This window comes from Martes martes (assembly GCF_963455335.1).
Source record: "Martes martes genome assembly, chromosome: 8".
NCBI classification, from domain to species: domain Eukaryota; kingdom Metazoa; phylum Chordata; class Mammalia; order Carnivora; family Mustelidae; genus Martes; species Martes martes.
The window spans coordinates 3,257,152-3,283,677 of NC_137895.1; the positions used below are offsets into that span (position 1 = coordinate 3,257,152).

Sequence of the window (26,526 nt, forward strand, 5' to 3'; positions counted from 1 at the left end):
CAGTGCCTCCCTCTAAAGGAGTGGGTCCCCGGGTGCCTGCCCCCCACCTCTGCCGCCCACGTCCTGGGAGTCCCGCACCCCCAACACAATGCCAGCCCGTGGCCGTGGAGGCGCTGGGACCCTGCGGAAGACGGGGTGGGCTTCCCAGCTCCAGCATGGGGGAGCTGATTTCAGGGGCCGGATTGCTCCCCCAGGCCCCCCACCCCCTGCCTCTGCACACTCCCACAGGTCAGGGCCTCCCGGATTGACCCACGGATCCCTGCTGGATCATCAGGTCGCCAGCAGTGGCCGCCTACCCCCCGCCCCCGTGACTCCTGCCGCCCGCCCCAAGCCGCCGGCCCCTACTCCAGCCTCCGCTGCAGGGGACGCGTGAGGAGTCAGCTTTGTGTGTTGGTTCCTGCAGGCGAACAGCGGTAACCACCGCCTTCGGTCCCTAACTTGATGGCAACACCTCTCTGGGTCACATGCGACCCCCCCCACCCCCGTTCACTAAATGCTGTGTTTCAGCGTCAGCAGCAGGTGCCCGTGCTCTTCACGCAGTGTTTCAGTGCTCCTGTCCCCTGGGGCCCCAGACCGAGGTGGCTGCTCCTCCGACTTGCGGCCAGAAGGACAGATTGTGGGAGCCTGGCAGGGGCTCAGGCTCCCAAGAATGAAGGCCCCCAAACCACGGGGCCACCAAGGCACCTTCTTAGCTTTCAGGGGCACACGGGTGAAGCCAGGAGACGCCCCCTGCAAAGGACTGCTGTAAACGCACCGATGGAAACACACCGGCCACAGACAGAACCAATTCCACCGAATACAGCCCCCGGGGAGCTCTGGCAGGAGCCAGGAGACCTATTTCTGCTACTTTGTGGACACATTAAATAACGAAACAGGCAAACAGGGAGCCCCATCGGCGAGGGTGGGCAGAGGGGTCCCTGCCGCCCACACCTTGGGCTCCGGCCCCTCCTCACCCCTCCCCCCACCGAGAACAGGGGTCCCCCCAGGGCTGGAGCTCATAGACCTTACCTGTCGGGCTGTGCAGTCCCAAGAGCATTCACTGGGTGCCCGGCCCCCAGGGACCACGGGCCTGTCGCGGCGCGGTCCCAGCCCTGAGACCGCCTGCAGCGGAGGGACGCATCAAGAGGAGGATGGGGGCTCATGCGAGCGCAGGGCTGGCCCACCAGACCTGATGTCTGTTCAGCTCCAGCTCACTTCGTGGGACCTGGGTGGAGCTGTGGGCACGGGGGGCAGGAGGCTGGCACCCTTGGCTGTGCCCAGCTCAGCTCCACACAGGACTCTGGTGGGTTCAGATGTCGACCGGTTCCTGCTCCCTTGGTCTCCACTGTCAGTGTCTCGACTGGCTGAGCCACGGGTGCCACCGGGGACCCCTCTGCCCAAACCCCAGGGGGGAGGGCTCCAGGTTGCACCTGGTCCCAGAGATGCCCACCATTCCCAGGGAAGTCCTGCCCAGGACCTGCACCCCAACCCCGAGGGTCCTTTTCCAGGCTCCTCCTGGCAGGGTGATGTCCCACTGCCCTGTCACCCAGCGCCGGGCCCTGGATGCCCCAAACCGGCCTTCCAGCCTTTGGGAACCTGTGCCCCTGCTTCCCCTCGATGTCTGCACCCAGGCCCCCTGCCACACTCCCTGGCCCCGCCCCACAGCCCACCCCCCAGGCAGTTTTGGATCCCAAACCCCTGCTACCCTCCAGCACTGGTGGTCATGGCGATCCTGGGCCCCCGGGAGGGGAACCGGCCTGTCCCACTCCAGCTGCCGACAAGGCACAGGGCCCCGCTGGGGAGGCCAAGCACGCCCCACCCTCCCCGGAGCACAAAGCATCTGAGGTTTATTTAAATAAAAATTATAATTTATACAAGACTTCTTTAAACAAACAAAGTTTTCTTAAAAAACGGTTACAGGGTTTTTCATCGGTTCTTCATACAGTACAATCCTTCTGTTGAACAAAGTGACAGCAGGAACGATTACTTACAGATCCAAAACAGACTCGAGCTTTGGACCTAAAAATGTAACATTCACTCTAGTTCAGTGATTAGTCATAGAAATTAAACATCTGCCCAGATTTACACAGTTTGATAGAAACCCCAGGCTCTCTGCCAGGCAGCGGGGAGCCCCGTGGGCCACGCACCCCCACCCCAGTGCCCCACGGCCATGCTCCGCACGTGGTCAGTTTTCATCTCCCTTTCTCCTCAGAAGGGACTCGAACCAAACCACCCGCTTTGCTGAGGAGGGCGAGCCCCACCACACCAACCCCTTGGCGGCTCCCACGGGGTCCCCCTGAATGCGGCCTGTCCCTCCTTGCCTCAGGCACTGAGGGAGGGTCCCTGGGGAAGGTCCCCGGGGGTGCCTGAGGCCTCACGGGAGCCGGGCCCCCTGAGCCCACGGTGGGAGCCAAAGCCAGGACTCAGAGTGGGCTCTGCCTTCGGTCCGACGAGAGGCCGGCCTGCGGGATCGTGCGAATGCCAGCGCCAGGCAGACCGGGGCAGTGGGCGCCGTGGGTGCCCTCAGACCTCACCGGCCGGGCGGGCTGTGTGCTTCATCAGGCTGGTCGGCGCAGCTCCCTGGGAGCGCGGCCTGGGCCCTGGCGTGTGGCCCCGTGGCCCCCCCGTGAAGGGGGATGCGAGCGAGGCCACTGGGCCTCACCCAAACCAGCAAATTAGGATTGGAGCAAAGGTAAAAATTACATCTGAAAAATGATACAAAAATAAGAAAAACAGCTTGCTCTCTGTAAAAAATATAATCTTCTGTTTCTTCAAAAAACAACAATGTCCACGACACCCAAGGGACGCAGGGCACACCAAGGAGCCGCCACCATCGAGGCTTATCCCCAAGCCAACCTAGCCTGCAGACAGACCCCTCCCCCCACCCCCAGCCTCGGCCACTAGTGCACTGACAGGTGCGGGGCGGGGGCGGCTCGCTCCCACCGCCAGGGTGTGCCGCCGGACATCAGGGGTGCAGACCGCCCGGCCCCGAGCCTCTGGGCTCCACTCACAGTCACTCCCCACCGCCAGTGAGCCCCCGAGTGGCCCCACACAGCTCCCGCGGCAAACCGGCGGCCAGCCTGGCCCACCGTGCGTCCGGGCCGCTCCCGCCCCAGGGCCCCAGAGCACTCCCCCCAAGCCCCGGAGGCCGCCACGGCGAGGCCACACCTGGCCATGCTGCCGCTGACGTTCATCTGAGAGCATCCCGCGCTCAGAGGGCCCCGAAAGCCCCGGCTGATGGTCTACTTTTCAGAGCAGAGAGTAAAAGATGTGCTTCTACCTGCACGCCACTCCCTGTCCGCGAGGGTCACCGACTCCCGGCCTCTCGGGGGCTCGTAGGGCCCAGATGGCCAATGGCCTTGGTGGCCCCCCGGCCCCTGTGGATGGTTGGCACTGAGCGTAGGCCAGACCGAGCTGCGCCCCGTCCCGGGCCCCACTTGAAGCCGCGCTACAGGAAGGAGCGAGACCCACAGGCTCGCCCAGGGTGGTCGGCGGGGGCGCCTCTGAGCCGCTCCTCACCGATGTCTTTCACGCCCGGGAAGAGGGACGCCGGTGCTCGCAGCCGTGGCTTCGGCGTGCAAGCGCTCCGGCCTCTGGAGGGCTGGGCGTGGCGGGCGCGGGCTCTCTGTCCAGGGCGGCGGGACGGTGGCTGTGCTCCGCGGCGGCCGGCACAGGCGTGTCCTGAGTGTCCTCCTTCCCGCTGGCCTCCGAGGATCCCTGCCCTCCGTGTCCGCGTGTTCGTGGGACGCGCCTCCCCCGTGGGATGGGCGGGCGCCGTCCGAGGCCGCAGCCCCCGCGTGAAGGGGTCCGGGAAGCGCAGCGTGAACACAATAAAACCACAGGTCAAGGGGAATTATTGCGAAAGATCAGGAGGATGTCCAACTGTTTTTCCACTATCAAATTGTTAAAAAACAAAAAAACAAAAACAAAAAAATAAACCAAAAAACCAAACGAAAGCCTTCCAGCATCATCCCGGGCGGATGGACACTAGCTGTCGCTGCCGGCCGCTGCGGCCGCCGTGATCTTCATGTACTGGCTCAGGATGGTCTCGAAGGCCTCGTCTCTGTGCACCATGGCGCCAAACACCAGCGGCTGCCGGGACGGAGACGCGTGGTGACCCCGCGCAGCCAGGCCCAGTAGGGCCCCACGGGGTCTGGTGCCCAAGGGCAGACCCCCCCGCCCCCTGCGCGGGCACCAGGCCCACCTGCAGCGAGAGACTGGCTCCCCCCGGCTCCCCCTCCCTCCCTGCGGCCCCGGCCCTGAACCTGACCGGACCTGCCGTGGCAGGAGGCTGCTGCGGCCACAGCGAGGGAAAGAGAAAGGGGCCCCCTCAGGTCCCGAGCTGGTCAGTGGCTCTGCGCGTGTCCCAGGGATTTAGAGCCGCACCCCTGAACTCTCTGCCATGGCCTGGCGTCCCGCACCGCACTTACTTTCTGGGTTGAAGGCGTTGACACAGCGATCCCCATGCCTGAGCCCGGGAGGACAGAGAGGACCTTGTACTGAGGGATGATGGCACACGGTCAGCATGGAACCCTCCCAGGCCTGTCCCCGGGCACTCTCCTCCCAGGGGCCCACAGCCAGCCAGCCCCATGAAACCCTGCCTTCCTGACCATGAGAGGACAGACTGACTTCATGACTGAGAAACCCGACCTGCTCATACCCTATCCCACCCTCTCCCAGCAGGCCCGAGTGAGACAGGGTCTCCCTAAGGGGCAGGGGGGACATCCCCTGTCCCAGCCACTGCATATCTCCCCGGCAGGGGGTGGGGGATGTGAGGGGCTTGTGCTCCTGACGTGCCAGTGAGCTGCGGCCCACTCCCGGCCTAGGCTGGCCTGTGTCCCAGATGCTCAGACCCTGGAGACGGGGGGCACCCCCTCCCAAGTGCGTGCACCAAGCCCTTTGGGCACCGCACACGCCCTGCCCTGTCCAAGTGACACACTGAGGGATACTGGCTGAGAACACACCCAAGGTGGGGGAGCATCTCAGGGCCGAGGGGCGGATACGCAGTGGTTAGAGGGGGCTCGGGCACCTGGCCGGGCCCACCTTGCTGTGCTCCCCTTCCCCATCTGTGGGAGGGCGCCTGGCGCTGACCCGTGAGGACAGAGGGCAAGTCCGTGGTATGCGGAATCTCTCTGAGGGGAGCTAGGGGGCTCTGCATGGAGACCTTCTAGAAGGAGAGCCCTGATGCAGGCACCCCCATGTCTCCCAACGGCACCACTCCTTCACCGCAAACACATCTGACTTCCAACCAAAGCCCACCAGCTTCACGGCCCCACGGCCTCTCTCCTCTGGAACCGGAAAGGGGTAACGGGAGAGGGGAGGAGAGGACCCACACTGACCTTCTGGATGTCCGTGATGTCCATCAGCTTGATAACCTTGTTTCTCTTGGAAGAACCAGATTTGGAGCTTTCAAAGCACAAGTAACTACAAGAGGAGAAAGGAAGACATGTGACCCAGCAACTGCACTGGGACGCCTGCCCGGGCTGCTGCCACCACGGTCCCCATGCGGCAGGCAGAGCGCCCCTTCCAGCTGCCGCCGTGCACCAACTTTCCACAGAGCCGGCGCTCTGAGAGAGGGCGACTGAGGCTGGTGGCCTACGCTGCACCTGAGCCGCGTTCGCGGGCGTCCCGCATCCTGGGGGTGTCCCCCTAGAGCCGGCACGGTCCCTGAGGCCCATCCCTTCAGCGAGAGGAGCTGGGGAGGCCAGGGCCGCGGCCGCCGCAGCGAGGATGGGAGACGGGGGCCGAGGGCCTGCGGGGCACTCACTTCTCCGTCACGTACAGAACCCCGTTGCGGATGTAGTCGGTGGGCATCTTCCGGTCTCGGTTTATGAGGCAGCAGCGCCAGCCGTGCTCGCACACTAGTGGGGAGGGAGGGGGCCCGTCAGCCCCGCTCCCCGGGGCCAGGCCAGCTCATTCCCCAGCCGCCAGGAACACCCACAGGGAGGCAGGCTGCCCTCCGCTCTCCTAGAAAGCAGGTGTCCGATCCCGCGCGGGAACCGGCAGGGGCTCCCTCCCCTCCGAGGAGCACACAGCTCACGTGGTGCAGACAGACAGACCCGCCGCCTCCACACTCAGGGGCCACGTCTGCACGGCCCGGGTCAGCAGGGTGGGGGGACAGGACAAGGTCAAAGCTCAGTTCTCCGTGGCCGGCAGTCGTGCACTGTGACCCGCCAGGAGGCTCTAAGGGCCCTGCTGCCCGCCGCCAGGTCCTGGCCCGCCCCTCTGAATCCCCGCAGCTCAGCCATCCTCGGCCGAGGAGATGGGCGCTCCAGGAGCACAGCCGGCGACTCCCGCCTGCTGCCCAGAGCCCTCCCGGGCCCCCAGGGCCTGTCCCAGCTGCCGGCCCCAGCGCAGGGTGAGCCCCCCACCCGGCCAGGGCGGGCCACAGGCTCCGCGCACACATACCTGCCAGCGGGCGCTCGTTCTCTGTCAAGTTGAAGATTTCGTGGAAATTGCCCTTCTTGGTACCGTGGAAGCGACCAGCTTCCTCATCCTTGTTGAGGCCGGCGGGCGCGCTGGAGACGTAGCTCCGCGAGGACGCCGTCTGTAGCTGCCAAGAGCACACGGGACTCCCCATTAGTCGCGCCAGCCGCGGGCGGGGGGACAGGGACGCACACAGCCCCCCGCCTGCCCCTGCCCCGCTGGAAATGGAGACGAGCAGCAGACGCGGATGTCCAGATGTGGGGCGCGGACCCCTACAAGCCCCTGCCGGGGGCTGCTCCTCATCCCAGGAACCCTGCTTCCCCCAGCAGCGCCCCCACTCCAGAGGGCCGGGCCAGAACCTGCACCCCAGCACGCGCGGTCCATATCCCGGGCCAGCAGGTGCTCAGCCCAGAGGCCATCCCAGACATTTCTGAAATCGGAACTGGCCGGGGCACAGCCCACGGAAAGTGACGTTCAAGGTCAAACAGAGTCACAACACAGCAACGCACAGCATCAGGTCCCCGCAGGGGAGGGGTTTCCACACGGACACCGTACCTTGTCGTACCCTGACAGCTGGCCAGGACGGAGATGAGAGACGCATGACCGAGATAAGAGAGAAAGAGGGTCCCCGCGACGTGAGCTCACACATGGGGGCTGAGCAGAGCTGCAAGCAGACGCTGTGGCGGGGTCCCCCTCCCCCTCTCCACCTCCAGGAAGTCCACGTCCTCACTCCCTTTCTCTGTCTCTCCCGACACTGGCCAGCACTGGGTGTAACCCCCGGAAGGCCCTGTCCTGATCACCCCAGGGCGAGGACGAGCCCCTCGTCCCCTCCCACTCCCGCAGGGAGCCAGGCTGCCCGCCTCTGTACCTCCTCCCTCAGGCCCGCCTCCCCCTGCGCGACCAGAGCTCGCCTACCGGCTCACCACGACCCTGCTGTGCACAGAGAGCCCCACACGCCGCTGACGAGTGTGCGCTCCCAGCAAGCTCTGCAGTCCCAGAACCTGGGAAGACTGACCCACACCTAAGCTTCACCTGACCCAGAGCTGCCCTCCCTGTCCTCAGATGACACTCACACAACACAGCAATCCAATGTCACCTCCTTCAGGAAACCTTCTCAGACCTCCCCAGGAGTCCTACGGGACCCAGAACCTCCCGCGCTCGTCTGAGACCCTGAGAACACCTAGGCCAACTCATCCTCTGTGTCCGAGTCTGGGACCCAGGGCCCAACACCCACAAAGCCCTTCCACCATGAGTAAAATACAAGCCCCATGACAGCCTGTGGGCATGACGTAGGCCCGAGCCTGAGCTGAACAGATGGCCAGACAGTAGCTCCCATGGCTCCCTCCTCCCAAGGCCCCCAAGCTCTGGGCAGACACGACCAGCACCCCGCACCCTGCCTGCCCTCAGCCTGGGGGCCAGCATGGCTCAGGCAAGTCCGTCGGGGGGCGATTTGAGGGGCCTCGAGGCACTCTGAAGGAGCAGTGCCGGGCAGCGGGGGCCGTACTCTGTCTGCTTCAAGGGCCCCACGGGATCAGGACGACACCAGCCTCCCCACGCACGGGGAGCAGCAAGCGTGGGCCCCCCCCGAGGCCAGCCTACCCGGCGCGACACGGCGCTGCTGGAGCGCTCCTTGAGCTGGGGGTCCGTGGGCAGGCTCCTCCAGATGATGTACGGGGTGTCGTATTTGGCTCGCAGTCTCGGGCAGCGTTTGAAGACGAAGTCGATGAGGAAAAACTTGATGCCGGCGTAGAGTCCTAGGGACAGGAGAAGACAGTCCCGTTGCGGCCGGGGCCCACAGACAGCCTCCCAGAACCCAGGTGTGGGCAGCGCAGGGCAGGGGAAGCAAGAGCGTGAGGTGACCCGGCCAACAGGGTGTCCACTTTGGTGTCTCGCCACCTGGCACCCTCCGACGGCTCCTGCTGACCACACCACCTTGCACACAGACGACCCCACCACTTATCACCCCCCGAGGGTGACATGAAGGAAAGTGCGAGGGACCCACCCCCAGCCTGCCGCCCTCTGAGCTGGTGGGCCGGCAGCCATCACGGCCGGGCGCCCTCCTGCACCCCGGGCCCCCGAGAAACAGGACTGAGGGCATTTCACTTTGGTTGGTGTCAGTCCTTGTTCCCAAGCCACGCTGTCTGCCAGCCCTGCTTGTCCTGAGAAGGCAAGCAGGGGGAGGGCCAACGAGAGACCAAGGCCCCAGCGGCACGCCAGGAGGTGGTGGGCAGGTGGGGACCACCCTCGCACTGTGCGAACCCCGAGCTCAACGCCCCAGCTCAGATCCAGCCTTCTACCCTCGCCCTGACCCCTGCACTGCAGACGGGCCGCGTCCGCTCCAGGGACACCGAGGCCCCGCGGTGGATCAGAGCTCAGGGTCTAGCCTGGGGAGGAGGGTGCGGCTTCCTGGGGTAGGTGGGCCAAGTGGGTTGGGGCAGCCTCAGGACCGTGGCTTTGGCTTCAGGGCAGCCTCCACACCACCGCACACCCTCTCCCTACCCTGCAGAAGCCCCAGGCCGGGGTTCGGTACAGGGGTTCCAGCAAACCCACGGGGGTGTTCAAGTTATCCTGCCGTCCCATCCCATGGATTGAAAGAGGCAGAAGCCACATCGTGCACAGTCAGCCCTGCCGCCAGTGGCTCCCTGAATTCCGCACGCTGCCCACCCCAAACTCAAGCTCTGAACACCCTACCCTGTCTTCAGTTTGCCCCTCCCACTTCCCCAGTGGCCCCATTTGGCAACACTGCCTACCAGCCCTTCGGGACAAACCCTGAGCCCTCCCTGACCGTCCGGTCCATCCACAGCTCCTGGGGTCGGGCTCCGACCACAACCAGGGCCCCTCTAGGGCCCCACAACCCCCACGCACCTGCCTGCCTCAGGCCCCTCACTGCCCTGCCCACCCCACCCCACCCCAGCCACGGGCTGCTCCCGACCCGCCCGAAGCAGACTCCAGAAAGCTCACCTCCTGCTCAGACCCCACCCCACAGAGAATCGAGGCCACTGTCCCCCATGACGCCCGCACCCCACGTCATCCTCCCTCGACCCGGCCCCTCGGCCCCCGTGAGCGCTCCGAGCTGGCGGACCGCGGTCCACGGCCGTCGCCTCCCAGCTCCCCTGCTCGGCGGGAGCGGGGCGGGGTGGGGGGGTAGGCTCTTGAAAGCAGACAACAGGCTCGTTTTAAGGAACAAGAATCACGGCTCTGGGGTTCCGATGGGCTTTGTTTCTCCCAAGTTTCAACATTCTAACGGAAAGCCGTCGGGTGCGGCGCCGGGGCGGGCAGGTCGCACGCGCTAACAGCCGCCCCCGGAGGCCTGTGCGTTCGGCGGACGCTCTGGAGGGCAGCAGGCCGGGACCCCCGCGCCCCCCTCCCCGGCGTGCGCGGCAGCCCGGACCCCGGCCCAGGCGCCTCCTTACCCACGGCCAGCCCCACCAGGCGGTAGGGGAAGAAGCAGGAGGCGAGGAAGGCGGCCCAGAGCGCGACGTACAGCTTCTGCGTGATCTCGGGCTGGACCCACATGAACAGGCTGGAAGGGAGAGGGGGGCTCAGCCGGGGCCGGGGCCGCACCCCCGAAGGTGCAGGCCGGGCGCCGGGACTTACTTCTTGATCTTCTCTAGGATGTCGGCCATCTTGCCGAAGAGGTTCTGTGTGGAGAAGCCGCGGTCACCACAGGCCCCGGGCCCGTCCACTCGGCGACGTGGGGGGTGGGGGGTAGCCGCCCCCGCGAGGCCACAACGGGAGGTGGGGGGCACGCAGAGCCCCGCTGTCCCACCCAGCCACTCGCAGGCTGAGGACGGGGTGGTGGGTCCCCGCGAAGCCCAGGGAACCGCACGGACGCCGGACGCAGGCCACGTCCCTCCCAGCAGGTGGCTCGGCCCCGGCTCGGCGGGTCTCCACCCTCCAGGGCACCCGTCGTCAGCCCAGACCCTCCCGCCAACTGTGGCCGTGGATGCTGCCAAGGGATTGACGGGCAGGCTGAAGGCAGGTCCGCTGACCACAGACAAGTCAGGCCTGGGGTTCTGGGGGGTTGGGGGCCCCCACGGGGCTGGGCTGACGCACAAACGGCCCCGGGGCTGGAGCCCGAGACCGGTACCTGGGCCTTCTGGGCGACATCCAGCACGAGCTGGAACTTCTCAGACACGGTCAAGTCTTCCTTCGGAGGCTCCTGCAGCCAAAGGGGACAGAGAATTTCCACCAGAATTTAGCAGCCCAGAGGAATGGTTCACAGAAGCAGCCCAGAGGCCTCCCAGCCCCAGAAGCAGGGTCCCGCACTGCCCCCGCATAGAGGAGCTGGCTGTCCTGGCAGACGCCCCCCTAGTGCCCGAGAGGGTGGGTGGGCAGTGGCAGCCCCGAGCCAGCAGGGGTCATGCTTCGACGGCCCATCTTCAAAGGTGCGTCTGAGACCGTGCAGCGGCCTCCACCTCTCACTCTGTACAGAGGGAAACTGAGGTGAGGGGCACGACCTCCTCCTGTTTGTCTGAGTTCATTTAACAAGAACCTCCCAAGGGCCTCCTGGATGCCGGGGCCCAGCAGATCACAGTTCGCTGATCCCTGCTCTACTCGACCTCTGGTCCGGGAGGCCCCTGGTACTCCCTCTCCCCGCTCCAGCATGTTATCCCCACCAGGAGGGGTGAGGACAGCCCAGGGCCCAGGCCAGGTGAGGACCTGCTTCCCCCGCAGTGAAGCTGGGGCCACTGAGGGGCACTCGGGGTGTCGGCTGGCTGGGGGTCAGACTGTGGCCATCCAGGGCTCTGTGCTGGGGGAGGCTGGCCTTCTGCTTCCTGACCTCCACTTGCCAGGGAGGGGTCCGCTGGGCGTCCACCAAGCAGCACCCAGAGGCTCCGGGAAGCTGGCCGGGCTGAGACAGAGACCTTCACCCTCCCAGGACTTACCACCGGTTCAGAGACTTCAGGCACGATGCTCCACTGTATCCTCCAGCCCCTGCAAGGAGAGCGTCACGCGCCGTTCACAGACGAACGCCGACATCGAGTCCCCAGCCCCGGGCTCCCGGCGGGGAAGAAGTGCGGGACAGGAAGGGCTCCGGAACCCCTCTGTCTGCAGCCAAGACCTGCAGGGCTGCTCCCTGGCTCTTGAGCAGGGACAAGTTCAAGGTCACCACCAGGGGCCCCTCCCCTGGAGGCCCAGAGGTGGAACGGAAGATCTTTCGGAAGAAGCCAGCGAAGAAATAACGGCAAGTGCTTTAGCTAATCGTGCCTGGTCTGGGCACAGATGACCCCTTTCGGGGTATGTCAAGACATTCTTCTCTACAAAACACGTTTTCAAATAACCCTACTTAAGCAGGCTCAGAGATGCACCCGAGAAAACCGTACATGAAAGCGTGAACTTCTCAAGAGCTGAGTACAAATCTGCCCGCGGCGGGGCACCCGGGGGGCTCAGTCCGTGCCGCATCTGCCTTCGGCTCGGGTTATGATCCCGGGGTCGTGGGATGGAGTCCCAGCTCCATCCTCAGCGGGGAGCCTGCTTCTGCCTGCTGCTCCCCCTCACCCCGCTTGACTTTCTCTCAAATACATAAATAAAATCTTAAAAAAAAAAAAATCGGGACTGCTAGGGCCCTCTGTGGGCCTGCCATGAAGGGGAGGTCACCGCTGCCGCATACAAACCAGGCAGCTCCCCGGAGGGTGCCCAGCACAGAGAAGATGCCGCACGGGCTCCCTGATTGCAAGGACCCCCCCGCTGAGTCCCGGGGCCTCCCAGGGCACAAAGACTCCACAGCTCGGCGAGCCCCCTGGGATGTCACAGCTGAGCAGGAGCGGCTGGGGGGACGCCCTGCTGGCCTCCAAGAGAAAGGACCGCTGGGGAGTCTGCGGAGCCCCGACTGCTGGCTCCCGCGGACCAGGTGGGGGTGGGCATCCTCCTGGGGGCTCAGGAGCCCAGCCTACCCGAGGACCACTCCCCAAACCCCACACGTGAGGCAGCCCCAGCTCAGGCGTGCCATGGTTGTGTGTGTCATCGGGAGACGGCCCGGTCACGTACGCAGGACAAAGCTGCTCACCTACCTGGCTATGAGGTAATTGAGGGATAACCTCAAAATCGCTAGAAATAAGAACATGGGGATGGCCCAGCCATGCCACACGGCGTTCATGTACACCTGCGGGTTTGGAGAGAGACAGTCAGGCAACCTGACAGGCCACATCCCTCCCCCTGCCTCGCCCCACCGGGCAGGCAGCCACGCCAGGAGGTGGGGAGCCCAGGCCCCCAGTGCCTTCCCCAAGGAGGGACCGCATGACAGAGTAGCCCAACGAGGAGCTGCTTTCTCAGCAGGAGCCGCCAGTGCTCTGGGGGCACAGGGAGCCCGTAGCCTGGGATGGGCACGTAGCCTGGGATGGGCAGAGGATAGTGGACCCCACGCAGAGGTCCCTGCCAGCCCCGGGGCTGGCTCACTTATGCTGGAGCTGACAGCACCCCCGGGACTCAGCGCGGCCGAGCGAGGTGACCGACTGCTGGCTGAGAACCCCCTGCGTGCCGTGTGCCAGGCCAAGTGCAGCTCAGGCTCCTCCGCTCCGGGCCCACCGGGACTGGCAGAGCTGCCGACACAGAGCAGATGCTCAGAAAGGGGCAGAGAAGGGAATGTGGGGGGGGCGGTCCAGGCAGAGGCCTGGAAGGTAGGTCTGAATGGCAGGCACATCCCCTGGTGATGGTAGGCAGGACCAAGGTACCAAAGGCCTCATGGAGCTCAGAAGGGTGAAGGTGGGGCTTTCGGGGGGTAAAGGTGGGGCCTCTGGGGTGAAGGCGGGGCTGGGGCCCGGCCACTGAGTCCTGTTCTCAGTCTGTGTTTGCAAAATGCCCGTCTCCCCCACCTCCCCGGGGCTGGCGCCAAGCTGTGGGCTTGAGAGAGGTCTCAGAACCCTCTGGAACGCAGAGATGGGGACTTTGGGAGCTGTGGCCACCCCTCTCTGGCCTCGGGGCCTGGCAGGCAGGTAGGCAGGCTGTGTCCTCCTCCCAGTGACCAGAGGGTCTCACGTGAGGCTGGGGATGGCTGACACGGGACCATTCAGGCACAGCCGCTGGGTCCGTGTCCCCCGGGGCCCACGGTGATGCCCGGCTGCTGCCCTCCCACCCTGCCCCGGGACTAGCGGCTCACAGAGTCTCAGCTTGGCCTCAGGCCACTGGGCGTCTGCCAGGAGCCTCCCCTAGATACCCAGCGGGAGGAGCCCAGGGCCCCTCTGGGCAGATGCGCCTCCCCGCCGTCCTCTCCCTGACTCGTCCAGGAAGGCGACTGAAGCATGGACAGCGGGCTGCCATGGGGCTGTCTGTGTGCGGACACGGGCCGACCCCCGGTACCCCGCACGCTCTCGCCTGATCCCGCAGCAACCCCATGGCTGGGGAGCGACACGGCAGCCACTTTCCAGACAGAAGCTAAGGTGCGTGTGTCCCGAGGGAAACCATGGGGACGGGGCTGGCTGGCTGGCTGCCCAGAGGCTTGGAGGAGCACCCCCACCCCCGCAGCCCGGGGAGCACGCACGGTGAAGGCGATGGCGGACGTGTAGACGGAGTACCAGTCGGATAAGGCAGAGAGGTTCTTCACGAAGCTGGTGACGGGCTTGGCGCCGCGCTCTGGGGACAACACACCGCCGTGAGGACAGCGCTTGGGCACACCCAGGAGGGCAGGGGTGCAGCAGCAGCGGGGGGGCGGGGGGGCCAAAACGATCAAAACTCTGGCTCCTTGTGTGCCCGACCCTCTGCTGGTGCTCCCTCGGCCGCTCCAGGCGCTGCGGGCCATCCACCGCCTCTGCAGGGCCACTCCGGCCGTCTGTCCCCTGCCCCCCACGCCTGAGCCATGCACGCGAGAAAGGGGCAGCTGAGGGGGCGTTCCTTGTCACCGCCCGGGCTCGCAAACACGTGGGAAAGCACCACTTCTCACGGGGCCTTCCAGGCCTGGAGGGAAACGGTGCCCCTGGCTCAGGGCCAGGTGGACAGCGCTGGCCCCATGCTGTCCTGCTCTAGATGGACAAGGTGAGGCCCCGGACGTGCTTCCCAAGGGAGCCTCCTTCCTGAGAACTCTCAGGGAACGTCCTTCTGAGAACACGTCCCGTAGCTCAGGACTACAGAGTCGGCCCTGCTGGCTACACGCACGCAGCTCAGGCCCCAGCGGCCCCCGCGGCCGCTCACAGACACGCGAGGTACTCACTTAGTCGTCTCATGTTTTCCGTCAACCTGAGAGAGAGGGGAAGAGACGTGAGCACTAGCTCCTCTGCGCCCCGTCCCGACCCCCACCGCGGGGCTCCGCCGGCACCGGGGACGCGGCCACGCCAGGAAGCACGCCGCCGCTGCTCCCTAACTTGGGGTGTGGGGGGGTGTCTCACCCACGGAACCGTCCCTCAGCTCCCGCCTGCGGCCCTAGAACCCGAGTCCCCCAGAGCCTACAACATGGCTTGGAGCAGGGGCAACTTACTGAGCGGGTACGGACCCACGAGGAAGGCCTGGGCCGTGGGCGCTTGGCCCCCCAGCGTCCCCACACGGCCTATGCCAGAGCACTGAGCGGGGGACGCGGCCGTGCCACCTGCCCTGGAGCCCTGCTGCCCGTCCTCCTCCAGGAAGGGGGTCCCTCGCTCAGGAAGGTGGGCCCGGCCCGGCCCGGGGAGCCGCCCCGGCCGCAGCCTCTCGGGCACTCGGGTGCTGGCCTGGCTGAGGCCCCGGTGCGGTGACCGCCCCCCACCTCCGCCAGGGCCCCCACCTCCGGGCGCTGAGGGGCTCCTCCGTCTCCACGGCGCTCTCCTCCGGCTGGAACCGGAAGTCCTCTACGTACTCCCCGAACTTCTCGTAGAACCACTTCTGGACGCGGGGGCACAGCCCCTGGCTCCGCCGGTCTGCGGGGACAGAGGTCCCCGTGAGGGCAGGCGGGGGGGCGTGAGGAGCACGAAAGAGCGGTGTGAACACGCACTCCCCGACGCCACGCCTGACCCGCTTCCACCACGAGGCCCGGCCTGGCTGCCACAGACCACATGGGGTCTCCATGGCCACACGCTGCCCCCCCGGTGGGCTCCCACCCCGGCGTCTGCGTCGCCCTCCCTTTCACTGGCAGGGGGCTCACTCCCGGGGAGCCCGGGGACCAGAAGAACGGCCAAGGGGCGCATGGGCCGCGGCTGCGTCTGGCTGGGGGCCCCAGTGAAGGACGTGGCCTCTGCTCAGCTTGGCCCAGACCTTCGGAAACGGACCCACATCCCAAACTCAGAAAACCAGGCGGAAACGGGGAGCGTGGGTGCTCTGCAGGGCACGGATTCGCCCGCAGGGGGCGCCGTCCGGCCACCGGCGAGGAGGGGGACGGCGGGAGGTGGTCCAGCGCCTGGGCTCTCCCAGGGGCTGAGGTTTGTGCGCACAGAGCCGCCCAGGCGCAGAGAAAAGGCAGAGCTCTCAGGGAGGGAAGGGCTGAGAAGGGCTGGGGGCTTGTCACCCCTGCCCGGGGTGTGAATGTTTCCGGCGGGCGGCTAGGCGGCAGTGGGCAGGCCAGAGTCTACCGGGCCTGCCCGTGTTGCCACGAAACCACACTAAGGATCCTGAGATGTGAAATCCACATCCTTGGGATTTTCTCCAACCACTTAAGAATGTAAAAACGTTTGAAACCTGTGAAGTCAGGTGGGGGCTGTAGTCAGCCGCGCCCCAGGTCCAGGTTGGGCCCGCTGCCCCAGCAGACCGGCTCGGGCACCACGACCCCTTTGGCCGTCCACCCCGGCTGCTAGGTGGGGAGCACTGCACCCGTGCCCTCCCTCCGCCCACACAGAACCCACCACCCCAGCGACCACCCCTACAGAATGGACCTCGGCCTGGGCTCCGAGAGACTTGGGGTCACCTCACCCTCCACCCTCCCACGTGTGCAGGAGACTCCTCGATCACAGGGCACAGCGGGGGCCTTGGGGTCTCTGTTCCTGGCTTGGATCCCGGGTCTTGGGCGTGGCGCCAGTGACCCGAGGGGCACAGCAGCCAATTCTGCACCTGCACCGGCCTGCCTGGGGTTCCCACACCGGGGTCCCCGGGCAGGGGGCATCTCCCCCTCTGGAAGGCAGGACCTGACTCCGGGCCAGCCTGGGCCTCCATGCGGCAGGGGCCCTCTGGAGAGGCTTCCGCTTCCCCTCCTGAGTCTCCGTTTCCTCACCTGTACACGAGACGGGCTAACCCGAGCGAGGCCCTTCTGGGGCAGCTGTGTGCTCCCGGCACCGGCAGGGGTGCTCGAGAGGGCTCAGCCTGGGGGAGCGGGCCCCAGGTCGGGTGCCAGGAAGGCCAGGCCTAGAGAGCTGGACAGAAAGTCCAGTTTGCTGCCGGGACAGCTCTAGGAAGGCCAGAGGGGGAGTCAGACAAAGAAGCTCAGGGAGGGAGGAAAAGGTGCAAAGGGGTTGTGCATCCTGACCCAAGGGGGGGCTGGGGCACATCCTGACCATGGCGGCCCCCACTGCCCGCTCGTCCCTTGTCAGGACTGCCAGCCTCTGGACATGGGCCACCAGGTCAGGGGCCAAAATGCCAGTGTGACAGCAACGACACTGCGTCTCCATCAGGAAGGGCTGAAACGGGCCACATGGTCTTTCTACAGGAAAATAAGATCCTGACTCGTTGAACAACCTATGTTTGCTGTGACAGCTCGCTGATTCACAGCTGGAGACGCCTCCGCAGTCCCACAGGCTCAGGGCCAGCACGCCCCCCAACGCCCGGCCCAGCCGCCGAGGGGCCTACCTGCTCCATTGTTGACCTGGGCCTGCCCCTTCGGAGGCTGCTGGGCCGTCGGCTCCTCGGTTCTTAAAGAGGGAGAAGCAGCAAGAATCCGGTTAGTGAACACCGCGTGAGCGCGGGCTCTGGAGGGTGCTGTCCTCCCGGGGAGCCTGCCCCACACGACTGGTTGCTCCAGCCTGCGCGGCCCCTCTGGGAGCTCAGTGCTCAGACTGGCTTGTGGGGCAGGCCGGGCAGCTCAGAGCCGCATTCCCGATGGGCACGCTCTCTTCTAATTTTTTTGATAACCAAATAAACTAAGTCTCATAACTACACCACTCTTTCTTGTGCTATGAACACATGTACTTCTTCATCGTGACGTTCAGAATAAACAGCCCTTACACTGATTAACCAGCCTGTGATAAGCAAACGCTCATCTGCGGTCACGTTCAACAGGCAGCACGTGAGGCCAGAGGCTGGGTGACCCCCTGGGCTGGCCAGCTGTGCCCAGGTCCCAGCTCGGCCCGTGCCAGCCACCTGCCTGGCTTCCTGCCCCCACGGACCACAGCCATCATCCGGCCTCAGAGCGCTCTCCCAGGGTTTCCATCCACCTGCCACACCCCGACTACTGAACCGCCTTTCAGCCCCAGAGCCTGACGCAGCTGATGCAGCCCCCGCCCCGGGGGGGCTCTGACCAGGCTACAGCTCGTGCCACAGCCGACCTGCCTGCCTTGCTCTGCGCCGGCCCGGGCCATGGACGCACCACACTATTCCTGGGGCTCTCGGTCCAGCAGGGACCCCCGGATGTGGGAGAACTGGTGCCCCAGGCAAACGTCAGCAGGGTCCCGTGGGGCACAGAGGGCGCTTCCAGGACAGAGACAGCAGGGCTGTCAGACCCCCGGCCTGAGCACACCCTCGGCTGCTGTGAAGGAGGGGCGCGGTTTCTGCTCTGCTCACACGGTGGGATTTCACGCCGCACTTCCATGAGCGGACCTGCTCTGCGGGCTTGAAACCCTGACTGTCACCTAGAGCAGGAGGCTCTAGGACAAGCTGGATGGGGGACAAGCAGGGAGAGCGAGGCCTGAAGCCTCACCAAGCAATGGACGGGGAAGACACAACACAGACGTGAGGTCCCGGGGAAGGGGGCCACGGTCGGGGGAGGGAAGACAACACAGACGTGAGGTCCCGGGGAAGAGGGCCACAGTCCGGGAGGAGCGGGCCAGGCCTCCACACCAGCCCCTCCCTGCAGCCAGGCCGCCCAAGCAGCAGTCCACGCCCAGAGCGACCACTGACAAGTGGGGCTTTCCTGGGAGCCGGAGAGGAGCCCGGGGCACACGGGAGACCCCAGGACCAGGCCAAGGGCCTTTCGTTCCCAGGCGTGCATCCCGGCCTCAGGACCAGGATGTCTGTGCCCAGCCTGGAGGTTCTGGAAGACACAGCTCAACCCAGAAGCACTAACAAGCCAGACCCCTGCCCAAGCCCGGGGCCACGTGGCCACCACGAGGACTTGCATGCCTGAGGGACACGGCTGGGGGCTTCCCCGGGTCCTGTGCTTGCGACTGTTTGGTGCGCACGGCCACCGGCTATGTGGTCTAACACAATTCCTGCTAGAAACACCCGGATGCTCAGATCCTCGTGGGCTGCGAGCTGGCTTCGGGGGAGGGAGTGTACCTCCTTCCCATCACCCCACATGCAGGACAGGTCAGTGCCTCTTCCATGCGCTGGACAGAGAGACAGACAGACAGCAGGGCAGACGGCGCGCCAGGAGGTTCCAGCCCACGACACTCGGGGCACGCGGTCCTGCCTGCAGCTCCGGAGAAGGTGGGAAGTGAGGTGGGGGTGACCTCGGGGGACCATACAGGCTGCGTGACCTCACCGAATCAGAACAAGGCGGCCTTGTGTTTCTAACAACTGGATTCTCTGAAATGTTTCTGAACAATCTACGCCAGCGTTCAACGACCAAGCACACGAGACAGAGTGGAACGTGCCTGACTTGGTTTTTTACAGTCCGATTTTCTGGCCTGCAGCCACCCGAGGCCAGAGGGCACTGAGGCCCACAAGGAGCGATGCCAGGCCGGGTGCTGGGGTCACTCTGGCCTGACCCCCTCCCCGGGGCTGGGGGCACCAGACCATCACCAGGGTCCCTTTCATCCCACACACCTTGGCCCCAGCGAGGCTCAATGCAGTGTTCTAGCCGAGCCCAGGAGCGGGACGGGCAGAGGCTGGCGGCAGGCCCAGCCCGCCCAGACAGGTCGGGTCAGAAGGGGGGAGCTTCTCTGCCGCTTCTGGACCCCCAGGGAGAGAAGACCTTTGCCTACTAACAAATAAGCTTCAATCAAGGGGATTTTTGGGGAATTTTCTTTAAAACCCAAACAGAGGTTTCTATAAACTGTAATTACCACGTTTCAATCCTGGAGCTCGTCTGCAGCTGGGGGGCGTGTGTGCCCGTGTGTGTGTGTGCGCGTGTGCATAAGGGGGTTCCCCTCCACATGCTCACCCACCGGGATGGCCCACGGCCACCCCAGACGGACACTGAGGTGACAACAGAAGAGGTCATCACTTGCACAGAACCTGCTTCTCCCTGTACCTCCCCCCTTCAGGTCTCCATTTCCAGAAGGTTCCTGAACCCCACCCCTATGTAAAGCAGGGGAGCAGCCCCACAGTGGGCCCCCGGCCCCTTAGCCTCCACGGCTCTGGACTGCTACTCCTTTACTGTGACCACCCAGATGGTCCCTCTGCGTCCTCAGAAGCGGACAGGGCTTTGGAGAAAGAACGAGGAGGCCGGGCTGGGCAGGAGGGTGGGAAGCGGAGGGCGGGGCCCTGCCAGGAGAGGGCAGGCACACGGGCTCAGCTCGGGCGAGCACCTCTCAAGCCCACGGGAAAGTGCCGCCTCCAGCCAACAGCTCCAGGCAAAGCCGGACAGAAGCGCGCACCTGCACCGGACGGAGCTCGTTCTCCGGGGGACATGGTGCTGAGATGCATCATGGGAGGCTGGCCGTGGCCGGCGGGTAGAGAAGGCACCCACAGCTGGCCATGCCCCTGGGACGGCGCCAGGCCCTGGCTCTCTCAGCGTCTGCAGGTCAGGTCCCCGGCTACACCCCTCTGCGTAATGAAAACATCTAGAGATTTCCATGGAAAGGGTTCAACGTCAGGTAACGTGCAGGTTGAGGCCCCTGTGCTGGTGTCTGGGAAGGGCTGCCGGCCTTGTGGCTGGTACAAAATGGGGAAGTAAGGGACACCCCTCCCCTAACAAGCTCGAGGCCCCCACACGGAATCCCAGAGAACCCCACCAGAGCCCTCGGGGACAGGCAACACAGCCTTACTTCAAGGTTGCCCAAAAGCCCATAGGAACCGTCAGAACTGCCTACAGAGCACGGAACAAGAGACCCTTCCTGCGAAGAGGACCAGATGCCCCCAGCTCCCAGGAGCAGGGAACCACGGGTCAGCCCGGATAGGAAGCCAGCCCTGGCTACACCACAGGAGCTGAGCCGTCTCCTTCCTACCAGCCAAGCCCCATGCATTGAGGCGCCCGGAGGGTGCGTGTCCTCAGAGCCAGAGCCACAGAAGACACTTGAAAGTGACCGGGTCCTTGTCCACACCACGGACAAACCCGCTCTGGCTGGCCTCTCCCAGCAGCGGCCTCATCTGCTTGGCCACCAGCGTGCAGGCTGCGTGGACGGACGGGGAGCCTCCTGGGGTTTCCAGAAGGACAGGGAGAGCACGGCTCTCAGAACCCACAAACACCCTCCTGGAAGGACCCTCTTCTCACGGGCAGCACCGCGAGGCAATGGCCCAGCTCGTGCAGGCAGAGCGGTGGGTGCAAGGGGAGGCCACGCGTGGGGACAGCGCCGCCCCACGGCAGGGCCCACGTCATCCCCTCCAGGAGCTGGGGCGGCACCTGTCGCCCCCCAGGATGGAGGGACCCTGCGGGGATGAAGGTGACCACTGTGGCCGGCGAACCCGGCAGTAACTGCGTGCAGCGCGATGGCGCGGGAAGGGGTGCTGGCCGCCTGCGGGGGGCGCACGGGCAAGGAAGGGCTGAGTGGGCAGCGGGGCACCCTCGGCCCCCCTCACCTGGCCTTCAGCACTTCCTGGACCTTCTGCTCCAGCTCCATCCGCCGCTGCCGCTCCCGGTCCAGCTCCTGCCGGAGCACCTCCGAGTTGGTCTCTTCTCTGAGCTTCCGGAGCTCCTCCTCTGCGGGGAGAGAACCGCCCGGTGACCTGACCGGCGCTTGGACCTGCTCTGCCCTCCCAGGTTTTCGGAGCCCTTGCACAGAGGGCCCTGTCCGCACCAGCCGGGCCATGGCAGCTCCCCTGGTCCTCTCTAGGGGACACCTGCGGGGGGCTACTAGTCGGGCTCCTCTCCCACGGCGGGCGCAAAGCTGCAGTGAGGAATCCCGCACCAAGCAGAACAGGCGCAAACCACACGCATGAAAGGCAGCTCGCTACACCACCACCACCAGACGCCCCAGGGGAAGGGATCCCGGTGCCACTTGGTGACCCAATGGACATCGCCTGGACACACACATGCCCTGGGTGTGGTCTGCAAGCCTCAGCCACAGAGCCGAGCCCCTGCCCGGGGCTGACGGATGGCTCCCACCACCCAGCTGCTGATGACCCAGGAGCACGGCAGGAAGGCCGGCGGGGAGCTCCTGCGGTCCGAGCCGGAACCAGGATGGGGTGAACATGAAGGCGGCAGGCTCCCGGGGCGAGAGCAGGTGGCAGGCTCAGCAGCAGCCTTGGCCCTGAGGCAAGGAGGGGCTTGGGAGTTGAGGGGGGCAGTCACCAGGGAGACGGGGCAGGGGCAGGGCGTGCAGGGGCAGGGTGTGCAGAGCCCGAAGGAGGACATGATGTTTATTCCAGGACGGGTGGAAACCAAGGGCCATGCAGTTGTGGTTTTGACTGCGATGTGTGATAAGCTAGGTGGCGGTCCCCCCAAAGAGGTCCGGACCTAATTCTGGGGACCTGGGACTATGTCTCCTCCACAGACAAAGCCCTATACTACAGAAGTGATCAAAGAAAGGACCTTGAGACGGGGACCATCCTGGTTATCCAGGCCCAGTGTAATCAACGTTACATAAACTAGCGGAGGTGGGAGGGTCAGAGGTCAGGGAGAGGAGAGACTGGCAGGTGCCGGGCTGCTGGCATGGAGGGTAGCAGAAGGGGCCGGCAGCCCGGGATCGTGGGCTTCTCGAAGCCAGATGAGCCACGGAAGCAGATTCTCCCCCAGACCCTCCGGGGGGCACAAAGCCCTGCCAACACGTGACCCTCGTTCTGTTGGACTTCTGGCCTCCAGAACTGTAGGAGAACAAACGTGCTATCTAAGGCCCTTGGTTTCTGGTGCGGCAGCAAGAGGACCCCCCCCCCCCCGAGTGGGCCCACGCGGGGGCTCGGGTCCTGAGCGGATGGCTCACTGCGTTTGCACACGCTGGACACCCCAGCCTGGAGACAGCACAACGCAGGCTCCGCCGAGGCCCCAACGCCTTCCATCTGCCTCCGTCCCCTGACCGTCCCAGAGGTGACCACCAGCTAGCGTCCATGTGCAGGCGAGGCCTCCATTTCGGAGACCAGATATGATGAAGGCGGGTGTATCTTCGCTCATGCAGCCAGGACAAGAGACCATGGGCTGGGGGCTTGAGTCACAGACCCTGATTCCCCCAGGTTCCGGAGCTGCCAGTCTGCGGTCAGCCTGCCGGCCGAGCCTGGGCAGCGCCGCTCTGTAAGGTCCTCCCGTGGCAGAGAGGAAGGGCTCAGGCGTCTCCTCTTCTTCTGAGGGCACTCACCCCATCCTGGGGTCTCCACCTCCCAACCCCTGTACGCGTCTGGGGGGACACAGACATCTGGGCCCCGGCAGGGCCTGAGCTCAGGTGGCCCGGCCCCAGCCAGGCTCGCGGCCGGGACACGGTGTTGACAGGCCGCCCGCCCCGCTTCAGCCCTTCTTGCGTGTCCCCAGGCGGCCCGGCCAGCCCTCCTGCTCGCCCTGCAGAGCCCGCACACACGCTATTTCACGGCGCTCTTCCGTGACCCCGGGGCCGCTCCGAGGCTCTGACCGAGCAGCCTGCCCAGAGGAAGCAGAGCCGCAAGCGGGCCCTGCCTTTCACACTGCTCCTGAGACGCCAACCCTGGTCGGTGGGCACCGCCCAGGAGAGCACAGGACCCCGGCTGTCCCTGCAGGCGTCCTCTGCCGTCCTGCAGAGCCCCCGCCACTCAGTCACCCCACAAACACCTGGGCAATGACACCCGGCTGCAGGCAACTTTCTCAGTTCTCAAGGACTAGGTCGAGTCCCCTGCAAACCCAATGAGCAAAACATCTGTATCACGGTAAAACGCAGTGGAATCCGTCCGGAAGTTCCAGGCCATCTCCTTGGGGCCTAAAGCTCCCGCAGATGGGCACCCAAGTCTTGTTTCTAAACTGGGCACATAGCAGGCCCTCCCGTCACAGCCCCACGATGACACAGGGTTCGTCCCCTCTCCTGGGGGGGCCTGCCACGCCCCCGCACTTCCTGGGCGTCAGCCCTGACTTCTTGAGGTTCTCTCCCGTACCCGAGAGGGGCCGCGCCCACCGGGAACAGGTGGACCATGAAGGCGTGAGGGGCAGACAACCAGCGGCCTCTCGGGGCGGGGCGCAGCTCCCACGTCCAGATAGGATACAAACACGTGGTGCCATGTCCTGACTGCCCTGCAGGGAGAGGCAGGTGCAGGGGGGCACGGCCCAGCCACAAAGACCCCCGGGGATAACACAGCCTGAACGGACACCTCCGCACACCCGCAGGGCTGCTGAGGGCCGAGACGGGAGCTCAGCCTTCTCCACGAGTGCGGGCCAGAAGCTGACGACCCCATGTCCCCTTTTTAGCAAAGAGTTAAAGTTGCCCAGCGAATCTGCTAGGTCTGCAGCACCCGGGGCCCGGGCAGGACTGAAGCAGGCTGTCGAGCCCCGGGTGGCTGTGGTCCACGCAGTCCCCCGTGTCAGACCTGCGTCCCGCTGCTCCACAAACAAGCACCACACAGCCTCGTGCAGCGGGACGCTTGTGATGACAAAGGGACCGAAACAAAGGCCCGGCCTCTCAGGGACATGCACAGTAAGTACAGCTGGCTGAGGGGAGCCCTGCTGCCCAGGAACCTTCTCTCGGGGCGGGGAGGTTGGGGGTACAGGGAGGGGCTCAGGACAACCCAGCAGCTTCCTTTCAGGTCCCCGCTGCCTCAGACCAAAGGACACAGGGGTGAGCCCGAGCCCCCAAAATTCAGGCTGAGGTCAGTCTGGCAGCTGGAGGCCCTAGGCGGGTTACAGCACGACTGGGTGTGAGCAGCAGGACCCCCTGTCCAGACGGCACACGGGGAGGCAGAGACCCCTCAGCCTCAAGAGAGCCTGTGGCCCCGGCCACAACGTCTGCCTGAGGAGTTCGTGGCTCGTTGGGTTTTGTCATGAACCAGTGAGAAACACTGAGGTTTGCTGTGTGCTGGGATCCAGTGGCTCCGTAATACGTGGGGTGTTCGGGGCCCTCGTGTGCCCGCCCCACCGGGCCCTGCGCCCCAGCCTCCTCCAGCTTCTGTCGGCCTTTCGGGGCCCCTCCCCCGCAGACTCACCGGGAGAAGGCCCTCCCCAAAAGGGGCCTGGGGGATGCCACGCCAAGCCCACAGGGAGCAGTCCCTGCTGGCTCCCCCAGCCACGGTTCCCCATGGTTGCATCCCCTCCGTCCTGGGGTGAAGCAGGGTGGCCCTCCCACGGTCACCCTCCTTGAAGGTGGAGGTCCTGACCCTCCTCTGGGGGCACAGAACCGGGCTCATAAAGGGGCCAAGCCAAGGGGAAATCTGAGACGAGGGGGTGGCCTCTGCCCAGTTAGACCCAGAAACGGGGCCCAGCCCAGCCAGGCAGCAAGGGAAAGGTGGCTAGTGACGTGGGTGACAGGAAGGGCTGTGGGAAGCCCAGCCCAGGGCCCCCAGCCTTGCTGATGGAGCTGCATGTGCCCCCACCACCACCACAGTAGCCAGCCAGGCTCCTCTGTGGCCCAGGGGACCTGTGTCAGGCAGCCACCACATGCGGGACATCCTGAAAGTACCCCCAAACCCATGAATTCTGCTGGTCTCAGCTCCTACCCCAGTGCCCGGCTGGCCCCCTCCCCCCCTGCGGTCTGGCTCGGAACAGCAGTCGGGGTTCTTCGGAAAGCCCGTCAGAGCCCACTGCTGTCCTGCCTCCAAGTCGGCAGGGGTTTGTGATCAAACCCGCCCACTCAGCAAGGGCCCCCACCCCACCCCACCAGCTGTGCCTGCCTCTGCTCTTCCCTCGTCCTTGCCGCCAGGACCTCCTTTTAGGTCTTCAAATGCCCACGGTCCCACTCTGCCCCAGCACCTTTGCACATGCCGATGCCCCCTCCCTGCCTCTCAGGCCTAAGCCGCCATTTCCCCTGAGAAACCTCCCTGCCTGATGCCCCCCACAAACAGAACGTGGCATCCTGTCACGTGGTGTCCCTGCGGGTCCTCTTCAGGGCATGGGAAGGGGATTCCTAGAGGTGACGCAGGTCCACGGGGCGAGGCTCAGCAAACGTGACCACCAGTGAGTTCTCAGTCCACATTCACGTGACCTGGGCCCACGGCCCCCGTGTGTTTACTGCCTGGGACAGTCCAGGACGCAGCCTGGCTCCGGGAGAAGCCAGAGAAAACACGGGGAACGGACAGCAGGGGAGCGAGGACAGCGGCAGGCTCTCATGCGACATGCCCGGCGGCCAGAGCAGACGACCGGTGGTGAGCTGGATGGCAAGACACCATGGTGGGGGAGGGGCTGGTGTCTGAAGGACACGGTGCACAGCCCCCACAGCTCGGGCCTCGGCCTTCCCTAGTCTCTGCCCCGAGGGTCCCCGCCTGTGATGGCTCCTCGTACACGCAGCGTCTGCTGGGAGGTGGCAGGGGGTAGCCGGTGATGGGGAACCCAGAGCCCTAACATGTTACCAGCCCAAGAGCCCCAGCCCCCATGGGGCCCTCCCCTCGGCCCACATGAAGCCCAGCTGCCCAGAGAGGCCTCCCGCTCGCACACAACTTCCTCGGCAAACACGCACTGCGCCAGTGTTACACACCGGGCTCTGACGCCCTGGCCAGGGCAGACTTCCTGGGGGACCCCTGCGAGGCGTCAATGTGTGTACTGGTCCCAGGGGGCGAGCCTGGGCCCCTCTTCCCAAAGGGCAGATGCCCACTGGCCGCGGGACCCCCCATCCTCCCGCGTGTCTGCAGAGTGTGGCTCCGCCACCGCCGATGGGACTCCCTTCTGCACCATGGGACCCTCCCACGGTGGGCCTGGCCTGAACAGGTGCTCAGCCCAGACTCAGTGGATGAGCCCGTGGACCAAAGGCTCAGAGTGAGCCTCCACGGTGACCTGTCAACCAAGCGCTCACAGGCGGACAGTCCTATAAATGGGTGGGAGCACATCTCTCCCAAGGGGAGTGGCCACGGCTCGGTCGGGGGCCCTGGGGGCCGCCT

At 65.4% G+C, this 26,526-nt stretch overlaps 1 protein-coding gene across 3 annotated transcripts in view; it reads right to left on the bottom strand.

Annotated features, from left to right (window-relative positions):
- Nucleotides 1-1,801: 1,801 nt before the first annotated feature.
- Nucleotides 1,802-26,526, bottom strand: part of GRAMD4 (GRAM domain containing 4) — a 73,830-nt gene continuing 49,105 nt past the window's right edge. For all 3 annotated transcript variants that reach the window (XM_080811677.1, XM_080811678.1, XM_080811679.1), the window contains 16 exons: nucleotides 21,133-21,253; nucleotides 17,086-17,147; nucleotides 15,098-15,230; nucleotides 14,552-14,577; nucleotides 13,886-13,977; nucleotides 12,420-12,511; nucleotides 11,295-11,343; nucleotides 10,496-10,567; nucleotides 10,003-10,046; nucleotides 9,819-9,928; nucleotides 8,005-8,159; nucleotides 6,388-6,532; nucleotides 5,747-5,840; nucleotides 5,319-5,403; nucleotides 4,410-4,478; nucleotides 1,802-4,071 (listed from right to left, as the gene is read on the bottom strand). In XM_080811677.1, coding sequence (XP_080667803.1) covers nucleotides 3,967-4,071; nucleotides 4,410-4,478; nucleotides 5,319-5,403; nucleotides 5,747-5,840; nucleotides 6,388-6,532; nucleotides 8,005-8,159; nucleotides 9,819-9,928; nucleotides 10,003-10,046; nucleotides 10,496-10,567; nucleotides 11,295-11,343; nucleotides 12,420-12,511; nucleotides 13,886-13,977; nucleotides 14,552-14,577; nucleotides 15,098-15,230; nucleotides 17,086-17,147; nucleotides 21,133-21,253 — 1,454 coding nt within the window. In that variant the 3' untranslated portion in view covers nucleotides 1,802-3,966. The remainder of the gene's footprint in view (nucleotides 4,072-4,409; nucleotides 4,479-5,318; nucleotides 5,404-5,746; nucleotides 5,841-6,387; nucleotides 6,533-8,004; nucleotides 8,160-9,818; nucleotides 9,929-10,002; nucleotides 10,047-10,495; nucleotides 10,568-11,294; nucleotides 11,344-12,419; nucleotides 12,512-13,885; nucleotides 13,978-14,551; nucleotides 14,578-15,097; nucleotides 15,231-17,085; nucleotides 17,148-21,132; nucleotides 21,254-26,526) is intronic.